The sequence below is a fragment of the Xiphophorus couchianus genome, chromosome 6, assembly GCF_001444195.1.
Source record: "Xiphophorus couchianus chromosome 6, X_couchianus-1.0, whole genome shotgun sequence".
Taxonomy (NCBI): Eukaryota; Metazoa; Chordata; class Actinopteri; order Cyprinodontiformes; family Poeciliidae; genus Xiphophorus; species Xiphophorus couchianus.
This window is the reverse complement of record NC_040233.1, coordinates 22993672-23019632: the sequence shown is the minus strand read 5'-3', so window position 1 is coordinate 23019632 and position 25961 is coordinate 22993672. Positions and strand designations below refer to the sequence as shown.

At 34.5% G+C, this 25961-nt stretch overlaps 1 protein-coding gene across 1 annotated transcript; it reads left to right on the top strand.

The window, feature by feature from the left end:
- Positions 1-673: 673 nt before the first annotated feature.
- Positions 674-25948, top strand: gipc2 (GIPC PDZ domain containing family, member 2). The gene is made up of 6 exons (XM_028021433.1): positions 674-1283; positions 16221-16406; positions 20122-20302; positions 21137-21249; positions 23182-23263; positions 24794-25948. The coding sequence occupies exons 1-6, from the start codon at positions 1008-1010 to the stop codon at positions 24943-24945; spliced, it is 990 nt and encodes a 329-aa protein (XP_027877234.1). The 5' UTR covers positions 674-1007; the 3' UTR covers positions 24946-25948.
- The last annotated feature ends 13 nt before the right edge of the window (positions 25949-25961 follow it).

Sequence of the window (25961 nt, the reverse complement as noted above, 5' to 3'; positions counted from 1 at the left end):
TAGAAAGTATTTCTACTCTAACTTGAGTGAAATTTCTGGATTTTTTACCCACTGAATGAAAAACAAACATGTTATAGCCAAGAATTTACCAGACACAGACACACACCTGTTAAAGTTTCATAGAAACTGATTTTTAAACATTTTTTCTTTTGCCTGATTTTGTTATTTTTGGTTACTTTTATGAATTATTGGCATTTTCATGCTTAAAATAACAAAATGTCCACTTCACATGACATTTTACTAATATACCATTATACCAGTCTAAAAAAATGTTTTTTAAAACTGGTATAATTTTTAAAGATTAAATGACCGATAATTTGATCAGTTATTCAGTACTTGAGTAGACCTTTCACCAAATACTTTTTTTTGTCTTATTTTAGTAATTTCTTGGATAGCTACTTTATACTTTTACTTGAGTAAAAATATGTTGAAGTATTGCCACTCTTACTTTAGTACAATTTTTGAGTACTCTACCCACTTTTTTAAATCAATAACAGAAATATCAATAACAGAAATGTTTGTTATGAGTGTATTTTTGTTATATTCTCTTAGAACTCCATGTAAAAATGTTTGTTCTCTTTGTTAAAGGTAAACTGTGGTACTAATTGTTTTGAGGCGGATCCAGTCCCTGTTGTGGCGCACAGGTGCCCTCCTGACCCAGAGCTTTTCCCACTGCGCCTGCGTCCCACAACACGCTGACACACAAACAGAGGAGCTATTGTTGGCCGAGGACTGGGCAGCAGTCCGCAGGTTCGGTCAGGATTTATCTTACCTGTTGAAATTTCGTGTGGGTTATTTTCAACTTTAAAGAGAGAAAAAAATAAATAAATAAAGAGAAGAAGTCAGGTGAGGATTGGGAAAACAAGCGTTGGCGGAAGGAAGAGAGGAAGAAGGACACTGAGGAGGAAGTAAATAAGGACGAACCCGACCGTTGGGCTCTGAACTCAACAGGTCAGCCTCATCTTCGGCGTCTTTCAAACGGGGCGGCTCGAAACGACGACAGAAACATGCCGTACGGACCGTGGAAGAAGAAAAACAAGGCGACGAAGGAGCACTTAGTCGAAAACGAGGAGTTGAGCGGCGGACACGCAGGTGCCGGGAGCCCGGGTAAATCCGCCGTGAACGGAGCGGGGCTCCCGCCTCCACCTGCCAGCTTGCGGCCCAAGCTGGTGTTCCACACGCAGCTAGCGCACGGCAGCCCCACCGGGAGGATCGAGGGATTCACCAACGTCAAGGAGCTCTACGGCAAGATAGCAGAGGCGTTCAATATCAGTCCTCCTGATGTAAGTAATAATAATAATAACTACTACTAATAAAAAACACACAAACTCACCTGTAGCACGAGGTGGGCAGAGTGCCTATAATTGTATGGAAGTAAGAGTAGCACGACTTCAGTCCAAGAAATTACTCAAGTTAGAGTAAAAAAGTACTTGGTAAAACGTCTACTCAAGTACTGAGTAGAACTGATCAAATTATCAATAATTTAATATTTAAAAATTACATACAGACCACCTAAAATATAAAGTTAAGCGGAAATTTAGGTATTTTAAGGACGAAAATGACAATAATAGATGCAAGTAACAAAATCAGGCAAAATATTTTTTTTCCAAATCAGTTTCCTTCAATAAAAAACGTTTGAAACTTTAACAAAAACGGTAGGCGTGTGTCTGTGTCTGGTAGATTTTTGGTTAAACCATGTTTGTTTTTCATTCATGGGTAGAGATTTCAGAAATTTTACTCAAGTAACAGTAGAAATGCTTCATAATGAAATTCCTCAAATAAAAATAAAAAGTACAACATAGTAAAAATACTCCTGAAAGTACTCCCCCGCACCCTGAAAAAAATTACTCTAGTAAATGTCACTGCATACATATGCTGTTATATTAATTATTTACCTCCATTATACACCGGAGCAGTATTTTTTTAAACTTGCGATGCACCAATTCAATAAGCACTGATCAATACAAGATCAATACGAGATAGAAAAGGGAAAAAACCCCCCAATATTCTCCATTATTTATTGAATAAGCATTGATTGAAGCTGTTACTGGTCAATAACTATTTTTGTTTTCTTTGTGGTCTGACCAGCTGCTAAAACAATGGCTGATTTAAACTCTTACAGATTGATTTATGCATCTTTTAAATGTGTCAAACCTTGAAAACACCTACCTTTTCAGCTTTCCTGCGTGTTTTTTCATTAAGTTTTTTGAGTTTTTGATACTTAAATGGGGAGAATCTTGGAATCATTTCATTTCTGTTGATACTGCCTTGATCTAGAAACCTACAGCACTTTCTAGCTCATGGTAAATGTTAGTTACATAAATCTTGCTACATTGATTAGATTTTAAATAATTATCCTCAATATATTTATTATTTTTGAAACTCTAATTTAGATTCTGTTGCTACTTGATTTAAAAAAAAAAAACAAACTCCCTCAACATCTTGTTACCTTTTCACAAAGGATTTTACACCTGACATATAAATCTGCCCAAAAGTTATTAGCATGTTGTTTCACTTTTACTAGCTTTACTATTATACCAGTGGATTAAGCATTACCTCCATCCCATTTACCCATTTACATGTTTCAACACCAGTCAGTTGGACAGTGATCAAAATCTGCTTCGTTCCGTTGATTTACTTTGAAAATCCAATTTTTATTCCTCTTAAATAATTGAAATTGAAAACTCCCTCTGCTTTTAGTCTGGAAATACTAGATGTTCTTTTCTGAACATCTAGTTAAATTATGTAAATTATTACACAAAAAAATAATTACTGGTAATCTTCTGCTACTCTTGTTTTTTGTTGTTGAGAAAGACTTTGCAGCACAATTTTTTTCGTTTATGGGAAATATTTGCTCCATCTACTTATATGATTAAAACAGAAGGAAGGAAAATTAGTTTGGATGTGTTCAAAGCCTTAAAAAATAAATCAAAATCAGCAAGTCATACCTTAAATAAGAAAAATGTAACTGGTATTGCAGGAGGTTGGTAATTTAATCCCAACCTTTTTCTACTTTATACATGTGTACTCATTATTTTTATGTCTGCTTATTTTCCTGGTTGTTGAGTAATTCTGATTTAATATGTCTAAATAGGTATACTCTTAACTTTCTGAAGATTTTACTTTACTTCCTCTTTCCTTTGATTGTAGTTCTCATTCCGATTTGAAAATCAAGGCATTGGATGTCTGTTGATTACATTTTATTTAGACATTTGTTTCTTTTTGTTATATTATTCCTTTTATTTTGAGCTGAAATTTTTATTTTTCGTCATAAAAGATATCTCAGTAGGCTGAAATGAGCTGACTATAGATTTTGTGGTGGTGACATTTTAAGCACCTACCTGGAGATGTGTACCTGAGTGTATTTTTTTTGGTAGTTTACACAGAGTGCTTCTTTGTATTTTATTTGAGTAATTTTAGTCCTGATTGTATTTAGAAAGGATAAACATTACTTACTTATCATCTGATTGATATATTCTGTCTAAATGTGAATATTGAATTCCTAGTCGGTTGTGATTTTTATGTTTCTCTCTGATATAGTTTGATTTGTTAAATGCACATTTTAGTTGGTACTGCCTACATTTAGTTTTTGTTCATCTATGTAGGAATGCTTGCATTGTTTTAGTGGTAAGGAGTAAAATGTTTGTGTAGGTATTGGTAAAAATGCTAAACTTTTACTGTGACATTGCAGGAAGCAATGAAAGAATGCAGTTTAATATGTAGCTCTTCTCAGAAATGGATCCTGTGCTGGACATTAAGTCAGCTTTGTGTCATGTCTCCAAAGACAGGCCTTGTCAGCTCTTTCTGGCCTGCCTCACCTTTTACACCTGAAGTACTGAGAGTGATCTTTGTCCCTTCTCCGTATGCCGTCACCGGATACCTTCCAAACTAAACATGTCTATATTTAGTTGTGGTTATCGTGTTTATTCAGCATCAGATTCCAATAGGGAAAAAAGCTGTTCATGGAGGTCCTGGAAACAAAAGGAGGTTCTGTGTCTTTCCTTTGAGGTTGAACTATCTAAGTTCTTCTTTTGAAAAGCAAGCATGAGTGGTATGTTTTGTTATGTCAAATATCTGAACAGGAAACCATGAAGATCTGAGTCGCATTGGTTTACAGTGAATCACACAACCTGGCTAGTGATGCATCATTTTTTTAAAGTCATCGACTGTTTAGATGTATCTCTAATGAGTCCCAACTCTTTTTCTTTTTTGTTGTTTTATCTGAATGGGACAGCGGCGGTTTTTCTATGGCTGTTTGTTCCACTGAGTCTATTTGTCACGCTCATTAGGCTTTTCCTGCCTGAACTAGTTTTACTGAAGCTGCCTCAGTTTGTTCTTCTCACAGTGACAAAAGACTTTTGAACAAGTTGTATTGGAAGACTAGAGGAAATGATGAATGAAGGAAGAGTTTGAAATGTTTACTCACCTTTTTAATGTGAATATAGGGTGGAAAACCATTGTCTTCACAGCTGAGTATTCACTTTAAGTCTTATTTTGTAGATTTTCTCACAGCAACTAAAAGTTACTTGGAGAAAATTCTTCAAATCAATCAGATTGTGAGACAGATGTTTTGATAGACTTTGGTTATGTTCACAAAGCAGGAAAATGGGACCAAAATCCACTTTTTACTATCCTTATTTAACTTTTTCATAGCATTCAGAACAACCCAATTCCAATTTTTTAATTTATTTTTTCACCCATCAAAGATCTGATTTGATATGTAATGCCAAATCAGATACGTATCCTATTGATTTTAAAGTATCTGCAGTCTGTACGGTCATGTCGCATTTTATCCAATTTTTATGTCATTTTATGCCACTGGATGAAATATTGCCTCCTTCACAGCCATTTATATTAACTGTTTCAACACCAATCAGTTGGACAATGATCAAAACCTGCTTTGTTTCCATTGATTTGCTTTGAAAATCCAGTTTTTATTCCTCTTAAATGCATCAAAAGTGAAAACTCCCTCTGCTTTTAGTTTGCAAATATATCAGCTGACAGCTTGCTCTTTGCTGAACTTCTAGTTTAGTTAGTCATATAAATGCTTATACATAAAAATATTTAATTGGCGTTAATCTCGTGCTACTTTTGTTTTCTGTTGTTTGAAGTAGCAGCATCTTTTTGCTTATGGGAAATATTTGCTCCATCTAATTATATGATTAAAACAGCATTAAAGAAAATTAGTTTGGATGTGTTATAAGCCTTCAAATCAGAAGATTACACCTTAAAGAAATAAAAGATTTGCAACATGTCATAATTCTGCAGCAGAAGAAGCCAAATGTATTAAAACTAGTTGTAAACAATGGCTGAAAATTATAATTATGATCTGTGAAAGAAGTTACTGAAGTGCATCTCATCACAATCAAACCACTCTTGGCTCTGACTTCACCTCCAAACTGACTTTTCCACAGAAGTTGCAGTCAATGCGTCATAAAAAGCCATTACTATTATTTGTTCTTTCTTTTTATTAACGTCCTTCACGTTGTTATGATCTTGTGATGATACTGTTGGCTCCCAATGTCAATAAACCTTAAAATTAATCCATAAACGACTCCATCCATTATTACTTCTGTAAACAATTTGCTGCTGTGTGATGACAACAACTTAGGATCATAAATTGTTCACTCAGAAGTTTAAATGCAGTCGTGTTTGGTTAGTATTAATATGAACAACACAAAAAACATTGGATTTCATCAAAAAATCTGAAGTTAGCATCAAGACCTGCAGCGTGAACATAGCCTTAGTTCTAGGCTCTTGTCAGTTTTCTTCACACAGTCATTTTCATGTTGATTTGGATGTTTTTGAAAAATGAAATCCTGCTTCATCTTCATCTGTTTTCTAGCAGATACTGAAGTTTAAGGCTGTAAAAATAACTGGCACTGCACATCCTGGTCTTTCTGTAACTTCAGATTATTCATGGAAAACTTACCATATACACAGATTTCTTTTCAGTATCAAAAATGTTCAATAAAAGGCAGCTTGGGAAGCCGATTAGGCACAATCCTAATCACAATGCGATTGGCTGGCATTTGCAAAGCAACCAATCAAGGCGCACCATTCATTTTCTTTGCTGCTGATTGGCTGTAACCCCAAGACTGGAGAAAACGCAGAGCACTGGTTTCTGTGGTAGTGCAAAAAAGGATTTTAATGTATATTAATGCATATTGAGATATATTTGATGTTACAACCATTAAGATAAACGGTTATAAATGTTTTTATGTTGTCTTTCAATATAAAAACATACCATTTACCCAAAGTTGTTCTTTCGGTACCGGTGGTCCAATGTATTTTAATCCATTAATAACATCTTCTATTAAACTCTACATCCATTTGAAGAAAATAACCCCAGAGCATTATACAGCCACTACCGTGTTTCACTCTAGGTAAGGTTTTCACTTCCTGAAGTTGTTTTTAAGCCAAAATTAACTTCTTAAATTGTGAATAAATAAATAAAGTTGGGCTTCATCGGATATTAACACATTGTCCCACGAGGTTTTGGAAGATTTAAAAAGTTCTCGGTAGTTCAGCGTTTTGGAGAATATATGAGATTATTGTAGTGTGAACACAACCAGTACTCTGCATACAGTTCTGAAGCTTTTTCAGTGTTCCTGACTGTTTCTTTGCATTTTATTTGAGCAGTTTCCATCTGGTCTTTTAGTTTATATTTACTGTGGAACCTTTTTTCTATCCTCATCCTGACCGATGCCTTTAAACAATGTAATTCTTTGTCAGTCTCTTAGAGGTGGAACTGCTATGTAGATTCACTAGAAGTCATGGTAGGTATGCATTTATAAAGAGTGAATGCTGAAACTGAATCAAATGAGACTTTAAGTATAAAGTTGGGCATTTTATTGCTCTTTATTTATTTTTGAGTTGATTTTTGCAGCATATTTATGAAATTAGCACAGGGAAGAAGAAAAAAAAACATTTTATCACTTTTCATTTACACCCGTGATGCTTATTTTTCATCCTTTACTATCTTATTGCAGCTGTAAACTGGGTGTTTTATAAATCCTATCAGAGACTAGAAGAACGTTTACATTTACAGGAATCAGTGGTGATTGTTTTTCCATTTTGGCACACAGAGAAAATAATTTCCTGCTTAAGTAATGCCGTAATACTTGCCCAGTGGGCAGGAGAGTAAAAATAACAGCTCAAATCTCAGCATGCCATCAGTATTATTAGTTAATTATGTCAGGCAGCTATTTGACTATTAAACTCATACAGCAGTAGGAGACACAGATATCCATGTTTGAGAAATCTAAACCTGTAAAATTAAATAACTTTTTTTTTTTACAAAATGACTTATTACTGATTTGAATTATTTCAGCTCTTTTCCCCTTGGCAGCACGCCCTGTAACTTTTCTCCCCACAAATGTAGACTTTTAAAAACCTGAGACAAACTCGGAAAGATCTGATAGTGCTTGTTGTTAGACTGCACAGATTTTAGCACAGGAAGTCTCCTGTGTCCGGCTCAGTGGGGCCTGCCTGAAATCTAACCAGATAACTCGTCACATTTTCGTCCCAGAGGACCCAGACAAGCAGCTCTGTCCACCGGGCCTCCTCCCTTCACAAACACCACCAACATTCAGCATATCTGTGATGGAACTGGACTTTATTATCGCTGGACAGAAGATAAAATCATCTTAAAGCTAGGTTTTTTCCAAACTGAAGTTCAGTTTTTCAGGAACAAAGCTATAAATGTAGTTTATTATTATTTGACTTATAAAAATCAACAAATTTTTTCTAGGGGTGCACTGATTTATCGGCCAGCCGATTTATCTGTGCCGATTTCCTTAATTTTGGGAGATCGGAGAACCGGCCCATTTTTGCATGTGAAGCTGATCTTATCTTCTGATGTTATCAACCTCGGCAAAGGTCTAAAAATCAACCACTGTACTTTTCTTTTTTCCCGTGAGAGAGGTTTGACTGACAAACCGGCCGACCAGGTCATGTCTGCACATTTACACTTAACAATAGTCACCCCAATGTTGCCAATTCAGCAACTTTCTTGATATATTGAGCAATATTTCAGACAAAAAAATAGTATCTGCCAAAATCGGAATCGGTAAGTTAGACTTTTTAAAACATCGGTAATCTACGATCGACCAGAAAACTGTAATCGGTGCACCCCTAATTTTTTTCTTAATTGAATGTTCACTGGTTTTTCCCAATTTGTAGAGCAGCTAAGAGAACTGGGCCTCTCTGTAATGTCACATTTCTAGCACAAAAATACAAGAAACACTGATTTATAATTAACTGGTTAATTAAACATCATGAAGATGGATTAAAAATGGTAATCCAGGTTTCAAACCTGTTGACACAAATTGAGCAGTAGCAATTTGGTTTTAATGAAAAGAAGATTTCTTGTTTTCTTAATTATTATTATTAAACTATAAAGAATATCTGATGCACATTTTCAGATGCCATCTCTTAGAAAATGCATGTTGACCTCTGTTAGCCAAATGGTGTACAATGATTATGAACAAAAATCCACAAAAAGAGCTAACATGCTAGAGCTATGCTAGCATGCTGTGACTATAAGTGGAGTTTTCTCATCCACATTCAATCAGCTGGGATTGATTTTAACTAGGCATTAAAATGTTAATTAAAAATACAATTTAAAGCTTCAGCTATTGAAATTTTATGCACAGCTGTCAAATTCAGTCTGCACTCAAAACTAAATGAGAAGACGGTTTCACAATGAGCATCAAACATTATGACTGTGACATCTGTTTTTATCCACTGGGTTTGGACTAACAGGAAACCTGGGCAGTGTTACCAATAATACATTCTAGTGAGCAATGAATTAAGTATAAATCAAGCTGGTAATGGAAAATTAAACAACAAATAAATCAGTCAATTAAGATATTTTGTGCTATTTTTACATATAGAGTGCTGTAATGTAAATAAAGAGAAAAAAATTAAATTTGGGGAGATTTTGTTTAAAAAAACATTGGTTGCTTGTTCCAGTAGTTTCACGAATCAGTTGTAAAATTAAAATAAATGCATCTAAATTTTCCATTTGGTGTTGAGATTTCCATGGTATGAGAACCTTGAGTAAAAATCTCACAGTATTTACGTTAAAAAATATTATAAAATGTATGTTACTTTGGTTCCTAACTTGTCCTCTGTAACATTTTGTGACCAAAATCTGACTGGTAAACTTTTATTCAATTCTCCTTTTAAGGCAGCAAGTCAGACTGCAGCAGTTCTATCAACACACATCAAGAGTTGTAATTATTTTCTGACAAACTGGTTGTTTGGCAGCAGTGGCTCAGTTCAAGGTCTGCGTTTTAATGGCCGGACAGCTGGAGAATTTCAGGTGTGGCTCTTGGACTTTGCCTCCTGTCCACCTGGTTACCTGAAAGCACACATGAATTTATTTGCCTGTCATTTGTATTTCTGGGCTGTGGTTGCTGGAAAGAGCCGTGCTTGCAACTAGTTTCTGTTTTGCTGATTTCAGATTGTTGTGCGTGTGCAAGCCCGGCCAGACGTTTCTTAACTGGGGGCTTGTGGGGGATTAGGTTGAACAATCCCATCTGGGCGTCTGCCTGTTTTTTGTTTTTTTGCTTTAACAAACCCCCTGAAATGTAAATAAACAAGAAGTTAATTTAGGTTAAACTCAAATTACCCATTTTTAATTTCCAGCATATTTATAACAACAAGATGTTTAGTCATTACCCAAAAGGTTGTACTCAAGTAAGAATAGCACTAGTACTTTATTAAAGTAAAAGTAACAAGCAGGCATCCAAGAAATTACTCAAGTAAGGTTTGGTAAAATGTCTACTCCAATACTGAGTAACTGATCAAATTATCAATCATTTGATGTTTAAACATTACAGAATCAAATGGACCAAAATATAAATATAAGTGGAAATTCATGTTTTTTAAGAACCACAATGACAATAATTTATGTAAGTAACAAAAAAAGAACAAAATCAGGCAAAATAAAAAATTTTCCAAATCAGTTTCTTTCAATTAAAAACGTATAAAACTTTAACAAAAACTGCAGGTGTGTGTCTGTCTGGCAAATTTTTGGTTAAAACATGTTTGTTTTTCATTCAGTGGGTAAAAGAAAATCAGAAATTTTACTCAGCTAAGAGTAAAAATACTTCACAGCAAAATTACTCAAATAAAAGTAAAAAGTACAGTGTAGTAAAAATACTCCTAAAAGTGTTTTCAAAAAAGCTACTTGAGTAAATGTAACTAGTTACTCCCCTGCCGTGTGGATATTTTGTTACTAATATACTTACTGATTACTTTTCTCTTCTGAACATTTGAGTTTTACTATGGATATATTTGAGCTATTAGTTGTTGGATCTTAAACAAAATCAAATTGTATTTTAACTGAGTAACTGTGTAAAAGCTAAACAGAAGATTCTTATGAAGCTGTTAATGGTAGAAATGTAAAACAATGTCATCAAACAGAATTTATTGGGAAATGAAGGTTCCACAGCAGCATCAAGAATAAAGTTTCACACAAAAGCAGTTATTTTGTTTTTAAAAACAAATTTGTAACAACATTAATAGTAATAATACTGTATAAGGTTTGTTATGAGGAAATAAAAGTTATCTAACTTTCCGTCTTGCATAGATAAGCTGTTATGTCAGTGTTTTATTAACCTGCCTATTGGTTTTGTTCTTATCAGTTGTTACTTAACGTATTTGAACATTTGACCATAGGACAACTGAACATTAAAAAAATCTGAATCCGACTTATTTATTTTTTATTTTTCATTAAATTAATAAGGACTTAAAAAGAAAAAAAAACATGTTCTGTCTATACCAACATTAACCAGGAGCATTTACTTTTCTGAACTCGATAAATATCTTGTAAATGTCAGCTATATATGCTGAGGTACGTAAATTTAGATAATCTTGTATTTAGGAGGGCACAGTTTGCAGTTTTCTGGCTGATCACCAATATTTAAAAAGCCTGATTTGCCAATTCTGATTTTGGCCGATACTCATTTTTATTTATTTACTCATTTTTTTTGTCTTAAAGTTGCTAAATATAGCAAGAAAGTTGCTAAGTCGACAGAGTGGTCTGTCAGTCGACCCTCGCTCATTGCAGAGCAAAAGGGAAGAGCTTCTGATTTCTCAGACCTTCATGGAGCCAGATGAGATCGGTGGATAAGTTTCACTGATCTGAAACTTAAGTAATCAGTGCACCCTTACTTGTATTCACTTCATTTTCTGTTGGATTCAAAACTACTTCTTCCATAAAAATAAACTTAAAATCTTTTGAAATAAAAACTGGAATCAGTCAAAATCTAAATTGCTTGTAAAACCTGAAGATGAACTGGAAATTGGTTTAGGCCAAGAAAAGCCTGATTGGTGCATTTCTATATTCTAATACAGGGAACATGAAAAAGTGTGTTAAAGGCCGACTGGAGTCTGGCGTAATTGATGTAGGTCATTGTTTAGGCGAAACAGGTTTGGAAAGTAGCACATGGTTTTGATTGCTCTCTACATAGAAAGCAGATTCAGCTGAAGCAAACAATCTGAAACAGAAAGTCAGTGTTGTCACCTTCTGGGTGTGGCGATGTGAGAATAGGGCTCAACCTCAGGTAAACAGAGAAATTAATCATCTTTGGTCTTTTTGTTCAAGGAAATATTTTCACTTTTAAATCAATAATTCATCAGGAAGCAGAAGTAAATATTACATTTTGCTTTCTTCTTTATTTATGGTTTTTTTCTGGTTGTTCTGGTCTGATTTTATTCTGTTATCTTCATATCAGAGATGCATTATTATAGCTGCCACCATCTTTCAGGACATATTTCTGCAAGTGCTGGCAAAAGTCAGTAGAGTAGCCAACAATTTTCCAAAGTGAAAGTAGTACTATTTCAACATATTTTTATTAAAGTAAAAGTAAAAAAAAGCCGTCCAAGAAGTCACTCAAGTATTTGGTAAAAAGTTCATTCAAATGCTGAGTAACTGATCAAATTATCAATCATTTAATATTTACAAATTATACCATCAGATAGACCAAACATATAACATATAAAATGTTGACAATAACTCGTATAAACAGCAAAAAATAACAAAATCAGTTCAAAATAAAATGTTTCCAGTTCAGTTTCTTTCAACAAAAAACATACGAAGCTTTAATAAAAACTGCAGGTGTTTCTCAGTCTAGTGAATTTCTGGTTAAAACATTTTAGTTTTTCATTCATTGGGTAGAAAATCCAGAACTTTTACTCAAGTAAGAGTAGAAATACTTCATAATAAAGTTACTGAAGTAAAAGTAAAGAGAGCAGTGCAGCAAAAAATACTCTTCAAAGTAAATGTAACTAACTACTACTCAACAGTATGTTTTTAAAAAATAAATGAGAGAGGATTGATAAAATGAGTAACTTTTTACTTATTCTGGATTTGGTTGTTGGACATTTTTTGTTATTTTTAAATCACTTTTTATTATAAAAATATGTGTGTACTGCTTGTTTTTCGTCTTGATAAATGGTATATCTTATTCTTGATTAGTTAACTTAATAAACTGACTGATTTATAGTTTCAGTTAATCAGAAACAGGATTTTAGCCCAGATCAGGGAACCACCTTTAGGAAACTCATTGTCGTACCTGTTCGTCTGTGTCACATCCGCAGTTTGGCAAATGATTGCCCAGTCTTACATGCTGACAAACATTTTTTCTGGGTGAAAACGTACAGCTCACATCAGCATTTCCTGTTAACTATTAAAACTACCAGTCTCAGTAACAGTACATCAGTATTTTTATACTTATAATCATGGAGATGAATGTTTGTATTTGAGTTGTTTTTCAGGGCAGTATACTAAGCACAAAAGTATTCATACTCTATCCAGATTTAGGTTGCAATATTTTAGATTATACCAATGAGTTTCTTCTGACTGGAAGTAATATTAACTCGCCTGCATATTAAAAGTTAAAATGTCCAGGTCTGAAATTATAGGAATGATTTTATTGCTGTTATAGCAGTACAGATTTCTCCTTTTGTTATCAAATATTAATAAAAAAGTAATGAATAGATCAGACCTACACTGTATTGATGGTAAGTCAGGCAGAAAGGGTTGATAATGCATCGTTTATTACAAATGATCAAGAATCCAATAAAGAAATTGAGTTTTTGTTTTTGCATTTTAGGCAATAAAATGTTTTCTTATTTGAAAAATGTATTTTTTTTGCATTTTCTTATACATTTCTAATATTGAATAAAATAAACTTGTGCTTAAATGAAAAATATTAAACAATTTTATCCGATTACTTGATTAATCACCAGAATAATTGATAGAATATTATAAAATGGTATTTTACACAGCCTAATATTAATATTTAAATGGACAAACAATGATGACGTTTGATAACGCTTAGCTGCGGCACAATATGACTGCATTACTGGTACAAAACTAGCATTTGAAACTTTTCTGTCAAGATTATTATTTTTACATAACAAACAGAAGAAAGGTCAAGTGTTAGCAGCAGGACGATCTTTAATAGACCGGTAACTGCAACACTCAAAACACTTAGCAGCTGCTTGAGCTCAACTTGTGGGTGTTTTTGCTACAGTGTCACCTTTTGTTTCCAAAATCTATAAAATGACAAGCAGCAAATTGAGAACTGTTCATCTTTAACAGTTCAGCTTAAAATATTGGTTTGGCAGAGCAGTTAAAGATATTGCAAAATAAATTATTAGATTTTTATTGGTGTGATTAAATCATAAACTCCAGAACCTATGTAATGTTTCTGCTGTCTGCCTCTTGTTCCTGTTTTGTCTCATTTAAGGAGGTAGATGAACAGGAGTTGTTGGTGCGTAAGAAACAGGTTTCTTGAGATTGAAGTCAACATGGTTTAAGTGCAGAGTAAATTTCAGAGGGAGGTGCGTCGTTCGTCTCGTCTTACCTGTCTTCACAGGAAGGAAAAGTGATCCCTGAGTGTGTGTGGGTGGAGACTTAAAGGAGAGAGTCGCTTTGATTGCAACATTACTGCTTGAAAAACGTCCAATTTTTTATTTATTTTTTTTACCTACATTAAGGAAAAATATATTTTATTAAAGCTTAAGTTCAGGGATTCAACTCACTCTTTGGAGAAATGTGACCTTCAGTTATTTAATCTGTAAAGTGTATTTTAAATTAATATGGAACCCAGATTTGGATTTTCATTTTCTTTCTTTTCTCATAAGAAGATATGAAAATAAATTAAATGTGACGTTAATCTGTTTCTGATAACCTGTTAATCTGATATCACCGTCATAGCAATTTTTGACCACAACAATTGTCTTCGTAGCTTTTTAACAATAATATTGCCATTGGAAAGCTTTATAATGTTGTGAAGGCCTTGCTGAAACTAGTTAAACATGGAGAACCTGCAGGTGATTTGCCTTTGTTGACGTAGGTAAATGATTGCATTATCATTTGCCTAAATGTGTCAGCATATTTTTTGTTTGCTTCCTCCACTGCTTTAATTTACTTTTTATTGTACACACAGGAGAAAAGCTGTGTGCAAGTGTGGTTTGTTTACATTTAGGCCCTTAAAGTACAATTTTATTGGCTAAAATGCAATAACACAGCATTGCTTTAGAGTATGTTCTGCATAGAACATATTTAGAAACATAAATGCAAAATGTAAATCTTCTTTATATAGTTTTGACTTAATTACTGCTCTTAATATGTTGTTCTTCTAGCAAATGGCATTTTTTTTTTTTTTACCTCTCCAGGGGGTCTTTTGTGGGCTCTAGTGTCCCTTATGTGACAGTAGGCTGACAGGAAACAGGGAAGGAAAGGGGGGAAGACATGCGGCAAATATCGTCGGGTCCGGGAGTCGAACCCTCGACGGCCGCGTCGAGGACTCAAGGCCTCCAAATATGGGTCGCGCTAACCCCTACGCCACCACGGCACGCCCAGCAAATGGCATTTTTAAAAGTCTGTATACTTCAGTTAATGAGGAATCGATTACTAATTTAGTTGAGAATTATTTTTTTTTAAATTGATTAAATCCGATTAATCGTTTTAGCCCTTACTTTTCTGTGTGGTTTGTTTATCATTTGTTTAAACCTACCTTAAATTTGAATTGATATAAAATGGAAGGAAATACTTGAGTAGGGATGAAGCTAATGATTATTTTAGTAATCGATTATTATACCAATTACTTTTTTTACATTTCTGCATTTATATAAATCCATGCATCAGCAGTTGCTTAAGGGTCATATTTAAACATATTTCAGTTTGTTGTTTTTTCTTTTTGCATGTGTTCAGTACCGGGGTTACATGCTGAACAGATTGCAACGAATCTCCCTCTGATTTGCCCTTCTGCCATGCGGTTCTCAGGGTGTTGTGTTTGCTCCGTGCCACAGGTCGTGGGAGGTGCAGTAGCTGTTCTTGTGAGTCAAGTGTTGGAGCAGAGGCTTTCTCTGCAATGTGTGACATGAAGCGGCCGAGCAGGACCGTAGAAAAGGAGTTTAATGCAGCTTTGGTAGCCGAGCGTAGGTGTCTCTTTGGTAATACCCTGACCTAAGTGGAGACAAATTGGCGGAATGAGGCTTCTACATCCTCCCCTTTTTATATCACTCCCTTTTTTAGTTTCTCTCTCTCAGCAGTGGCCTCCCTCTGTTTTTAATCCTATTCTTTATAGTCTGGTAGCCCAAGGCAACGGACAAGGCCATGCTAGCTAATGCGTGCATGAGCAACGCCTGTTGGTACACAAGCAACGCAGGCCTTGCTGTCAAGGCTCGATTGGAGCACACTGTTTGTTCATTCTACCATGAAATCAGAAAATAACTCTTAATTTTTGTGTGTTTCCCTCAGAAATCAGCTCTTTAGTAAATCCAGTTTGGCTCAGATTTTCCCATAGTTGGTTGAAAAAGTCACAAAACATCTAGAACTTGATTCTGCAGATGAGTTAGCTCAATGATAAATGATTTACAACGCTTTCCTCCTGGGGTTTCAGTGTTTGAATTTTCTGTATCGTGTTTGCACTGATCAGATTTCTCTTGTCTCACTACCTTGAGAGGATATTTCAGTTACAAAGGTGTGAAGGCAGACTTTCACATTCCTCGCACAGAAGGGAAGGATGTTTCCCCCCTTGGCGATGGTGCTGGAGGATTGTAGACCACATAATAACTTTGACATAATATGACAAATAACAAATGACATAATAACTTTGCAGTAATAAAAGCAGAATCCTCTTTTTTGTTGGGATATTGGTTAAATCATCACCAACCTACACCTTGCATCTTCACAGATCCTGTTCTGTACCCTCAACACCCACAAGATTGACATGGAGAAGCTGCTGGGGGGGCAGATCGGTCTGGAGGATTTCATCTTTGCCCACATTAAGGGGATCAAAAAGGAGGTGGAAGTGTACAAGTCTGAAGACGCCCTGGGCCTCACCATAACGGACAATGGAGCAGGCTATGCCTTTATAAAGGTAAGAAGAAAACCTTTTTGTTGCAAACGAGACGTTGGAGACATGTGAAAGCACCATCTGTGATTGTGCAGATTGTGTTAACCAACCCATTTTTGCATCCCTATTTATTATCCTGTTAGACAAGTCATTATGCTGGTACCTTTATGTTAATCATTATATTATTGATTCCAGACAATGACTGATAAGCTATCACAATCTTATATCAAATAGGGTTTTTATAGTAACATAAGAAACAGGCTGCATATTTGTCATTTTTAAAATGGTAAAATAAGAAGAAATGACATGAATGTATTTTTTTCTGATGTCTTTAAACTTAATTCGACTTTGATGTTAAGAAGCTTCTTCCTGCCTGTCCTAAAACAAACATAAAACAGCAGAATCTCTGTACATTGCAGTGTACTTTTAAGTATTTTAGACAACAGTGTCTTCATCCGGTCCTCTCTATTCTGATATGACCTGACTGTGTTTCTCAAAAATGTAATTATGAAACAGTTAAAATCTAAAACTCAAGCTCTTATCTGATTTAGTAATACAGTCCTGATATCTCTGGTCTCGACCAACTTGTTTCTTTCTTCTGGTAGCTTTTCAAACCTTTATGTGTTGTGAGTCATAATGCATTGTGATGTGTCTCCTTGTGTAATGGTTTTATCGGTGGGATCAATCTGCTCACATGCGACATCATGTGCTGCTGCTGCTGCACTGCAGCTCCACAGTCTGATACATTGACAGGGACGATTACAGGACACGGACGTTGAGTTGTAACATGAGAAATATGAATAACTTGTTTTTTGAATACAATCTAACAAGACTGTCTGTATTTTTACAATATCTGTTTATTAAATTGCAGAAAAAAACTATTTTGTTTATAGGTTTTATTTAGGGAAATGTTTGAATTTGTGTAGAAAATGATATAACAGTGCACAGTTTGCAACCTGAAGACAAAAACAATATGCTGTGCTTGCTTTATTAATATGAAGGTAATATGCTTTATTACCTTCATATTTAAAACATTGCTTAATATTTAAACTTTATGCATGAAGTTATGAGGGTTGCACATTTAATACCTAACATCTTTCTGTGACATTTGTAGAAACTTTCAGCCTTTGCCTAAACCCGCTTATCTTTGCAGGATCTCTAGGAGTCTTTTCATTCGTTCATTCCTTCTTTCTTTTGTTCTTTTGTTTGTCGTTTTGCATTTTTTTAGTTCTTCATTTCTTCTGTTTGCTCCTTTTATATTTTCTTCAGTTTCTACATTCTTCCTTGTGTCTCTTTTTTCATTTTTTTTGGTCCTTTTGATTCTTCATCCTGTTTCATTCTTTTGTCCTTTCTTTATTTTGTTTCATTCTTTCTTTACTTTCTTATGTTCTTTTTTCCTCTATTTCTTTTTCATTCTTCTTTTTTACGTGTTCCATAAGTACTTTCTTTCCTTCGTTCTTCCTTCTGTCATATCTTATTTTTTCCTTTCGTCCATTTTAGCCCTTTCGTATTTCTTCATTTTGGCTTTTCTGTTGTTCTTTTTTTCTCTTATTTGTACTTTTGTTTTCTTTTGTTCTTTTGTTTTTTACTTTTGTCCTTTCTTTCATTCCTTCTTTCTTTTATTTTTTTCTTTCTTTTACTTCCTTTCTTCATTTTTGTTCTTTCTTTTGTTCCTTTGTCTTTTGTCCATTTTTCTTTTGTTCTTTGACCTTTTGTTTGTTCTTCCTGTCACCCTTTTCTTGGTTCTATTTTAATCCTTTCTTCTTCATCCTTTTTTTCTTTTGAGGCTTAGAACCACTGAACAATCCTTTTTCATACAAAACTTTACATTCTGCTTCAAAGATTTTCTTCTTGTAATTTTAGATATATTTAAGAGCCAAAACCTCATTTCTTTGCTGATTCATCTCTCTCCTCTGCGGCTGGACCGGCAGGTCATCATTTGTTAGTAAAAGCAGCATTCCTCCAGCCTCTAATTTATTTCTGTATTATCTATTCCTGTAAAAACCGAACATGACCTCAAATTCCTCACTTCAACCTTTTAGTTCATTAATCTCAGTTTTTCTGATAAGAGTGATGTTTGACATGTCTAAGTCTACTTTTGCTTTCTGGACATTATAACTTCATCACTTGTGTATGAAAATCATCTAAACACATCCAGTTAGAAAAAATGAAGGAATATTCAGATTCAGATGTTTAGATTCCCATTGGAAATCTTATATTAAAAACATACTTCTTTTTTTATTTTGTTGGCCAGCAGGTTTTAGTTTATTATGGGCCTGAATCTTGGAGATTCCTGGTTTGTTTCTGGACATCCTAACCAATTTAATTTCTGTTGAGCTGAACAGTTTGGGTCAAATGTTTGAAAGTTGGATTCATTTTGGTTTTTCAGTTGGATTCTGATCGCGAGAAAACAACATTTTTAATGGATAGCTGGTGGTGTACACCGCTAGCTAAGAAATTTAGTTGCTAACACTAAAGCACTAATCATAAACATTAGTTCCACTAATGCTAAAGTGCTACACCAGCGTTGTATTAAGCTAAAGCGCTAACTTCAACCAGACATGTTGCAACACAGTACGTCGCCCTCACCAGGGTCAAAGTTGTTACTACACACTTACCTGAAAGGTTGCACTTCAGGAAGCGATTCTTTGTAACAAACCTTCCACTCATGTGTTTAGTTTTATAGTTGTTTAGTTTTGCTAACTCAGGACATCAGTAGATTTTAAACTGTTTACTGTATAAATATTACAACTTCTACAGAGATGCATTGTGGGTGCAGAATGTCGTTTGCTGCACTGGTGGAGAATGCACTGCAAAAATGCAAAATCTTACCTAGTCTAGTTTATAGTGCAAATATCTTGGTGCACTTGAAAGAAGACAAAGCTAACTTATAATTTCTTAATATTGGTGAAAAGATACCAATTCCACTGGCAGATTATTGAACATGTAACAAGATATTTTTCCCATGTTGTAAGTGAAATAATCTGCCAGTGATACTAGTACTTTTTCATCAATACTAAGGAATTATTGACTCTAAACAAGTTAATAAATCTTGCTTAAAAGTTACTTGTCAGTTAGTTTTCTTATTTCAAGTTCACTAAGATATGTAAACTAGAAACTAGACCAAAATACTTGGTAAGATTTAGTGTTTTTTCAGTGTGAGGATAGGAAATGGAACTTCAAAATAAGAGCATCTAACTGAACAGTGGATGACCAAAACTTCAACATAGATGTTGAACTTTAGTTAACTGAAAGCTCGCAAAACAGCTAAGTAAATTAGCACTTTAGAATTCATCAGGAAAATTAATTTAGGGGAAGCTAAGTGCGATAAACATTTTCAGTTAGTGAAAAAGGGCAAAAGCGCTTAATGAAAAATTAGCTAAGCTATTAACAGAAATGTGTGCACCATTGGAAGATGATAATGTTAAATTTGAACATGTTTGAGAATGTGTGGGGTGTTGTAAAAAACTGAGTCCATGCCAGAAAACAAGAAGATTTTAAAGAGCTTCACTGTTTCTAGTAAAAACTATGATCTAATATCCAGCGAAATTTATGCTAGAAAGTTGAACAAAACTTTTCTCTGCAACTTCCTGAGAACATTTATCCAAATGTAGATGAGTATGTACATAGTTGAGCCTGTTTGCATTGTAGAAAAACTAAAGTTATACATTGTGAATTGTTTTTAGTGTCTTGTAGTCACATTTGTTGCTAATCTGCCCTTCCTCTGCCTGCACGGCAGCGAATCCGAGAAGGCAGCGTTGCAGACGAGGTGAAGGTGATCTGCGTGGGCGACCACATAGAGTGCATCAACGGACGCAACATCGTCGGGACGCGGCACTACGAGGTCGCCCGCATGCTCAAAGACCTTCCCAGAAACACGACCTTCACCCTCAAACTGATCGAGCCCATGAAGGCTTTTGGTGAGTTCGAAACGGACATTTCCAAGATGCAAGATTCAATTTTCATTTTAAATGACCTTCTATTACTCTTTGAAGTTTTAAGCACCATTTTCATAGGTTGGAACTACGTTATTGGTTATCTTGACGATTAATCGATTAATTGGATACAAAAATTAAGCTTTTTTTTCACATTAAAAGATGCAAAAATTATCCAATTCAATTAGTTTTTTAAAACAAGAAAATATTATATTATATTGTTGCCTGAAATGCAAAATTAATTATTAATAATAAAAATTATAGAGGCCTTATTACCTCTCCAAATATGCAGTTTTTTCAGGAAATTGCCTGTTTTTGAGTTTGAGATTAATCGATTACTAAATTAGTTAACGATGATCTCAATAATCAATTAATCGTTTCAACCCTAATAGATACTATAGATATGATCTGCAGATCGTTTCGGGTATTTATTGATTGATTGGACTGTTGTGATGTCACAGAATAATTGATTGATCATTTGAACTTTTGTTTAATTTCTCAAGCAAATTTGCTATTTAATGAGAACCACAATGATTATAAACTAAACAGCAAACACCACCTTGTGAAGCCGAATAGTTTTTATACTTATTATATAAAGGATTCCTTAAAAGTATGACAAGATTTTATCCTTATAGTATAATATTTTAGAGGTAAATGCCAGATAATTTCTTTTTAGTCAGCAGTGTTCAATGTTGCTCAGCAGTTATAAATAAAAAGTGACCAGGTGTTTGGCATTTAATGACTCACATCTTAGTCACAGACTAAGAAAGAAGTTTACAGAAAAATTTTTTTTTTCTTAACACTTTTCCACTTTGACAGAAATGCTCGAGCCCAGGTCAAAGGGCGGCAAGCCGGGCAACGACAATAAGATCGGCACGGGGAGGAGCACGCTGAGACTTCGCTCCAAAGGTCCAGCCACAGTGGAGGACGAGGTATTTCATCCTCATCTCTGTCTATTTTATCCTTATGTAACCATCACACAGTGATTAGATGATTCACTGCGATTTAAAAGGCTGCTCTGAATATTTATGTCTGAAGTTTCCTCAGTCGGTGGGTGACGGCTGAGCTCTGGTGTGAATGTCTCAATGAATTATTCCGCTTGTTCCACGGATTTGACGTTCTGATGTCGGATTGTGTTATGAAGTAGATGAATGATGCTTTCTAAACTGTGTGGCTTATATATCAAATAGATCAGTTGGTTAATAACGAGTTACATTTACTCAATTACTTTTACTTGAGTAACTTTATAAAAAATTTACTTTTAGGAGATTTCTCAAACATTTTCCCATTTTGTCAACTAAAAACTTGTTTCTTTTGTGGGGGGGTTTATATTAAAAAAGTTAATGTTGCATTTGTATTAAGCCCCTTTTAATCTGATGCCTGATAATAAAGATTTGTCATTATTGGTGTAATTTAGTTTCAGACAAAGTTGGGTAGTAACAAGTTACATTTACATGAGTAACTATTTTTTAAAATATACTTCTAGGAATATTTTATTACACTGTGTTCTTTTACTTGTACTTGAGTAATTTTATTTTGAAGTATTGCTACTCATAAGTCTTATCCGAGTAAGATTTTTGGATTTTCTTCCCACTGAATGATGAGACATGGTTTTAACCAAAATTCACCAGACACAGACACACGCCTGCAGTTTGGGTTAAATTGTCATAAGGTTTTTATTGAAAGAAAGTGATTTGGAAAATTTTTCTTTTGCCTGATTTTGTTATTTTTTGTCCTTAAAATGTGAAACAATTCCACTCAACATGTTAATTTGGTCCATCTGATTATGTAATTTTTAAATATTAAATGACTGATAATTTGATCATTTACTCAGTACTTGAGTAGACTTTTAACTTTTTCTTTACTTTTATTTGAGTAAAAATATGTCAAAGTAAAACTACTGTAACTTGAGTATAATTTTTGTCTCTACTCGCCTCTGAACTAGATGAAATGTTTGTAGAGACAGAAATAACCTTCATTGTTCCTTAGTGGGGGAATTCAGGTGTATCAGCAGCGAAATGATGGGCAAATTATCAAAACGGAAAATGTAAATAAGCAGCTGCTGGAAAAAATGTCTAAATAAATTAGAAAATAGTGATATTTCAGGAAATAAAAACTGTGATCTTTACTTCAGATTTGGATTTTTAGCTACTTCCATCCACTATGGTTTTTTAACAATGTTTTATGGAAATCTTCGCCAAAATATAAACTATAACAACGGCTCTGAAAGGGGATAATTTCTTGACTTGATAATTGCAGCACTGTTACTGTAGTGCAATTAACATCATGTTATATCTAGCTTTGTCTTTTAATGTTTTATAACTATTCCTTTTGCTCTTTTGCATCCTGTTAAAAATAAATTAATATTTTATTGAAGCAGCATAATCACAGCAAAATCCAGTCGTTCAAATTTTAAATACATAGTGTGAAAAATATCCTATTATGAAAAAATAAATAACCTCACTGCGTTTTTAGAGTTTATGAGGCCATAAACTGGCAAATAAAAAACAAAAACTTTTTTTTTGTCGGAGATTAAGTTACTGCATTTAAAGACATTAAATAAAAAATTTTTTTTACACGTCTTTACCAGATGTCTTGCTCTTTTTAACATGGCATGTCTGAATAAACGATGTTGAACAATACCTTAAAAGTGACCCATTTCTATATGAAGAAAAATTTAAGAAAAACATTTAAATTATAGGTTGGAAATTAACCTTTTTTGTTTGTCATCTTCATAAATGGGAGCTGCGTGAGTGTATTCCTTTAAAAATAACACAGCTGAGACTTTCTACCCCGTTTTACTACTTCACTTGTGCCTTCAAGGAAACTGGACAAAAATATTCTAAACTGTTCTTGTTTTGCAGCCGACAGAATTTGATGAGAAAGCAATAAAGAAAGTAGACGACCTCCTGGAGAGCTACATGGGGATCAGAGACACCGAGCTTGGTAAGAAAATGTTTTATTAGCTCATGAATTTAAAATTACTCCTCCTAAAGAAGTTATTCTCAGTATCCTGTTTAAAATATTAAAAATGTAACTCATTTTTTCACTATTATTATTAATTCAATTCAAAAATACTTGATCAACAAGAGAAATTAAATGTCAAAACTCATATCACACAAGAGTTGTGGTGAATGGTGATGGATCTCAGGTAGCAGTCAGTCTTGCAGCGAATTTGTAGAGGCCTCTGACTGAAAATTGTTGCTGTACAACAATCTCATGAGCATCATACACGCTAACAGCTCAACATCTGGTGAGCAAAAACAACATTCAAATGTAACATGTCCAGAATTACAGCATGAATTGTTAACAAGCACAGCTAATCCACCTCATTGGCTTTTGCTGCTCCACTGCTCACCAGCCCCATCAGTGGTGATCTTTGCCCACTTCAACCAGCGTGATAATAGTTTAGAGTTTTCAGTATAGTTTTATTTCGTTGTCTCTTTTTGTCTATTTCAGTTAGATTTAATTTGTTTTTAGGGTGCATTTTGTAGTTTTTATTGGTTAAATATTGTTTATTTTCAGTTTAGTGTTTGTTATAGTGGTAGTTTTAGTTTTTTCATAGTTAATTTTTAGGTGCAGAGTTCAAAGAAGTATTGTGATTATGTACTCGGCAGAAGATACCATTTTCAAAACATATTTTGTATTATTGCTGAACAACCAACTGACGAGTATTTTCTCCCAAGCTTTTGCAGATTATTGCAAAAAAAGAAAAAATCAATTTCACATCAGTTTGAAAGGCTAATAGATACATTCATAAACACGAAAATGAAGAATATATCTGTAATTCCAGTATCTTTTACTTAGTTTTATAAACGCATAATAAAGTTCAAGTTGTAGTTTTTCCCCACTATTTCAGTTAACTAAAACATTTTCTCAATTTCAGTTTTTGTTCTTCTGTTTTAGTTAACTATGATAACCTTGGTTTGAACTTCCTGTAGGGCTGGACGATAAATCAATAACAATATATCATAATAGACACATGATCAGTATCAATAGATAATATATCTGGTTGAATATTCAGTATTTTCACTGAAATCTGATCCAGAACTGCACAGCATTCTGGGAGATGTAGGTAGGGGAAAGGCTTTAGCCGCTCAATCAAAAGGTTGGTGGGATCAACTGACTCGCTCGCTCTTTGGTTACCTAGCAACTCACTCATTCTGTGGTTACCTAGCAACACGCTGTTGAGTAACAGCAGCAGTTTTAGGTTTCTGCTTAAAAATAAAAAACAACTGGTTGGGAGTGAAAACTGGATAAAACGGGAAAGGTAGCCCTACCAGTTTGGCAGCATTTAAGATATTCAAAACCAAAAACTAATCAATAATTATCAATATCGACTAATATGAAACTCTTGTATCGTGATACATTTTTCAACCATGTCGTCAAGACATAGCTTCCTGACAAAAACACATTTTTTGATCCAGTTTTCTGAAACATCTGTAATTTTAGTTTTTTTTTCCTGCCTCTCTCCAGCTGCTACGATGGTTGAAGTCGGCCGCGACAAGAAGAACCCCGACGAGTTCGCCATGGCTCTAGACGAGTCCCTCGGAGACTTCGCCTTTCCCGACGAGTTCGTCTTTGATGTGTGGGGCGCCATCGGAGACGCCAAGCAGGGAAGGATTTAAGTTTCTGCCGCATCCCTCAGACACACACACACACACACACACACACACACTCCTCTCCCACAAGCCGACTGGACAAACAGGCAGGCTGGCGTGTCAATAAAGAAATTTGCATGTAAAGATACCTGAAGTCCAGTTTCTGACACCGGACCTGCCTCCAGTGTGCAGAACGTTGATTACCGAGTCCAGATGTTGCAGAGGTTTGTCACAGTGGTTATAAATTGCACCTTCACAAGCTTAAATCTCCTCTTTCATACTCTGAATCTATTTTTTAGTTGTGTATGTTTGGATATACAGATGTGTGGCACGTCTTTTTATAATTTTTTCTTTTTTTATATGCATATATATATATATATATGAGAATGTTGCTGATTTTACAGCAGCATTGTGTAATTAGAATAATGCAGATTTTTAGCAATATATCTCTCGTCAGGTAATTTTTTTGTCTTTCTGGTAGATTACTTGTGATAATTTCTCATCTGTTGTGTTGTTAGCCAAATTGATAGCAGACATTCCTCAGTAGCTGCGTTTCCATTACAAATGTGCAAAACTTTGTCGATATTTAGATAAAAATGCAATTTTGCAATTACAATGTTTCCATTAAATAAGAAACATAATTAAAAATCACGATTTTCACCCGACAAGTCATTAAAAACCATGCCGCTCCATCCTCCTCCTATCACTTCCTGTCATCTTCTTTGTCGACTCCACCAGTAGTAACATCCGGTTGTTGATCACATGGCTCATGTGATGCGGAAAAAGTGTTTCCAAAGCAACAACTAAATCCTAGCGCAAACGACAATGGAAACGCAGCTAGTTTCTTAGTCTAAAGGGCATATTTACATATATTTGTTCAATTTCTGTAAATTATTGTCAAATGAAATCCAAGGCATGGCAACTGTGAAGACCTTTTCAGAGCCGTCTATAAATTTCTGTAGCCAGCTGTTTGCAACCATAAGGGATCACAGTTGTTGCATAAAAACAAATAAAATGTGACGTATTGTAATTTCTTTTTTGCC

Coding starts and splice junctions, on each gene's coding strand:
- gipc2 (XM_028021433.1), top strand. CDS start 1,008: ATGCCGTACGGACCGTGGAAGAAGAAAAACAAGGCGACGAAGGAGCAC. Junction 1,284..16,220: donor TCAATATCAGTCCTCCTGAT/GTAAGTAATAAT, acceptor GCATCTTCACAG/ATCCTGTTCTGTACCCTCAA. Junction 21,250..23,181: donor CAGCCACAGTGGAGGACGAG/GTATTTCATCCT, acceptor CTTGTTTTGCAG/CCGACAGAATTTGATGAGAA.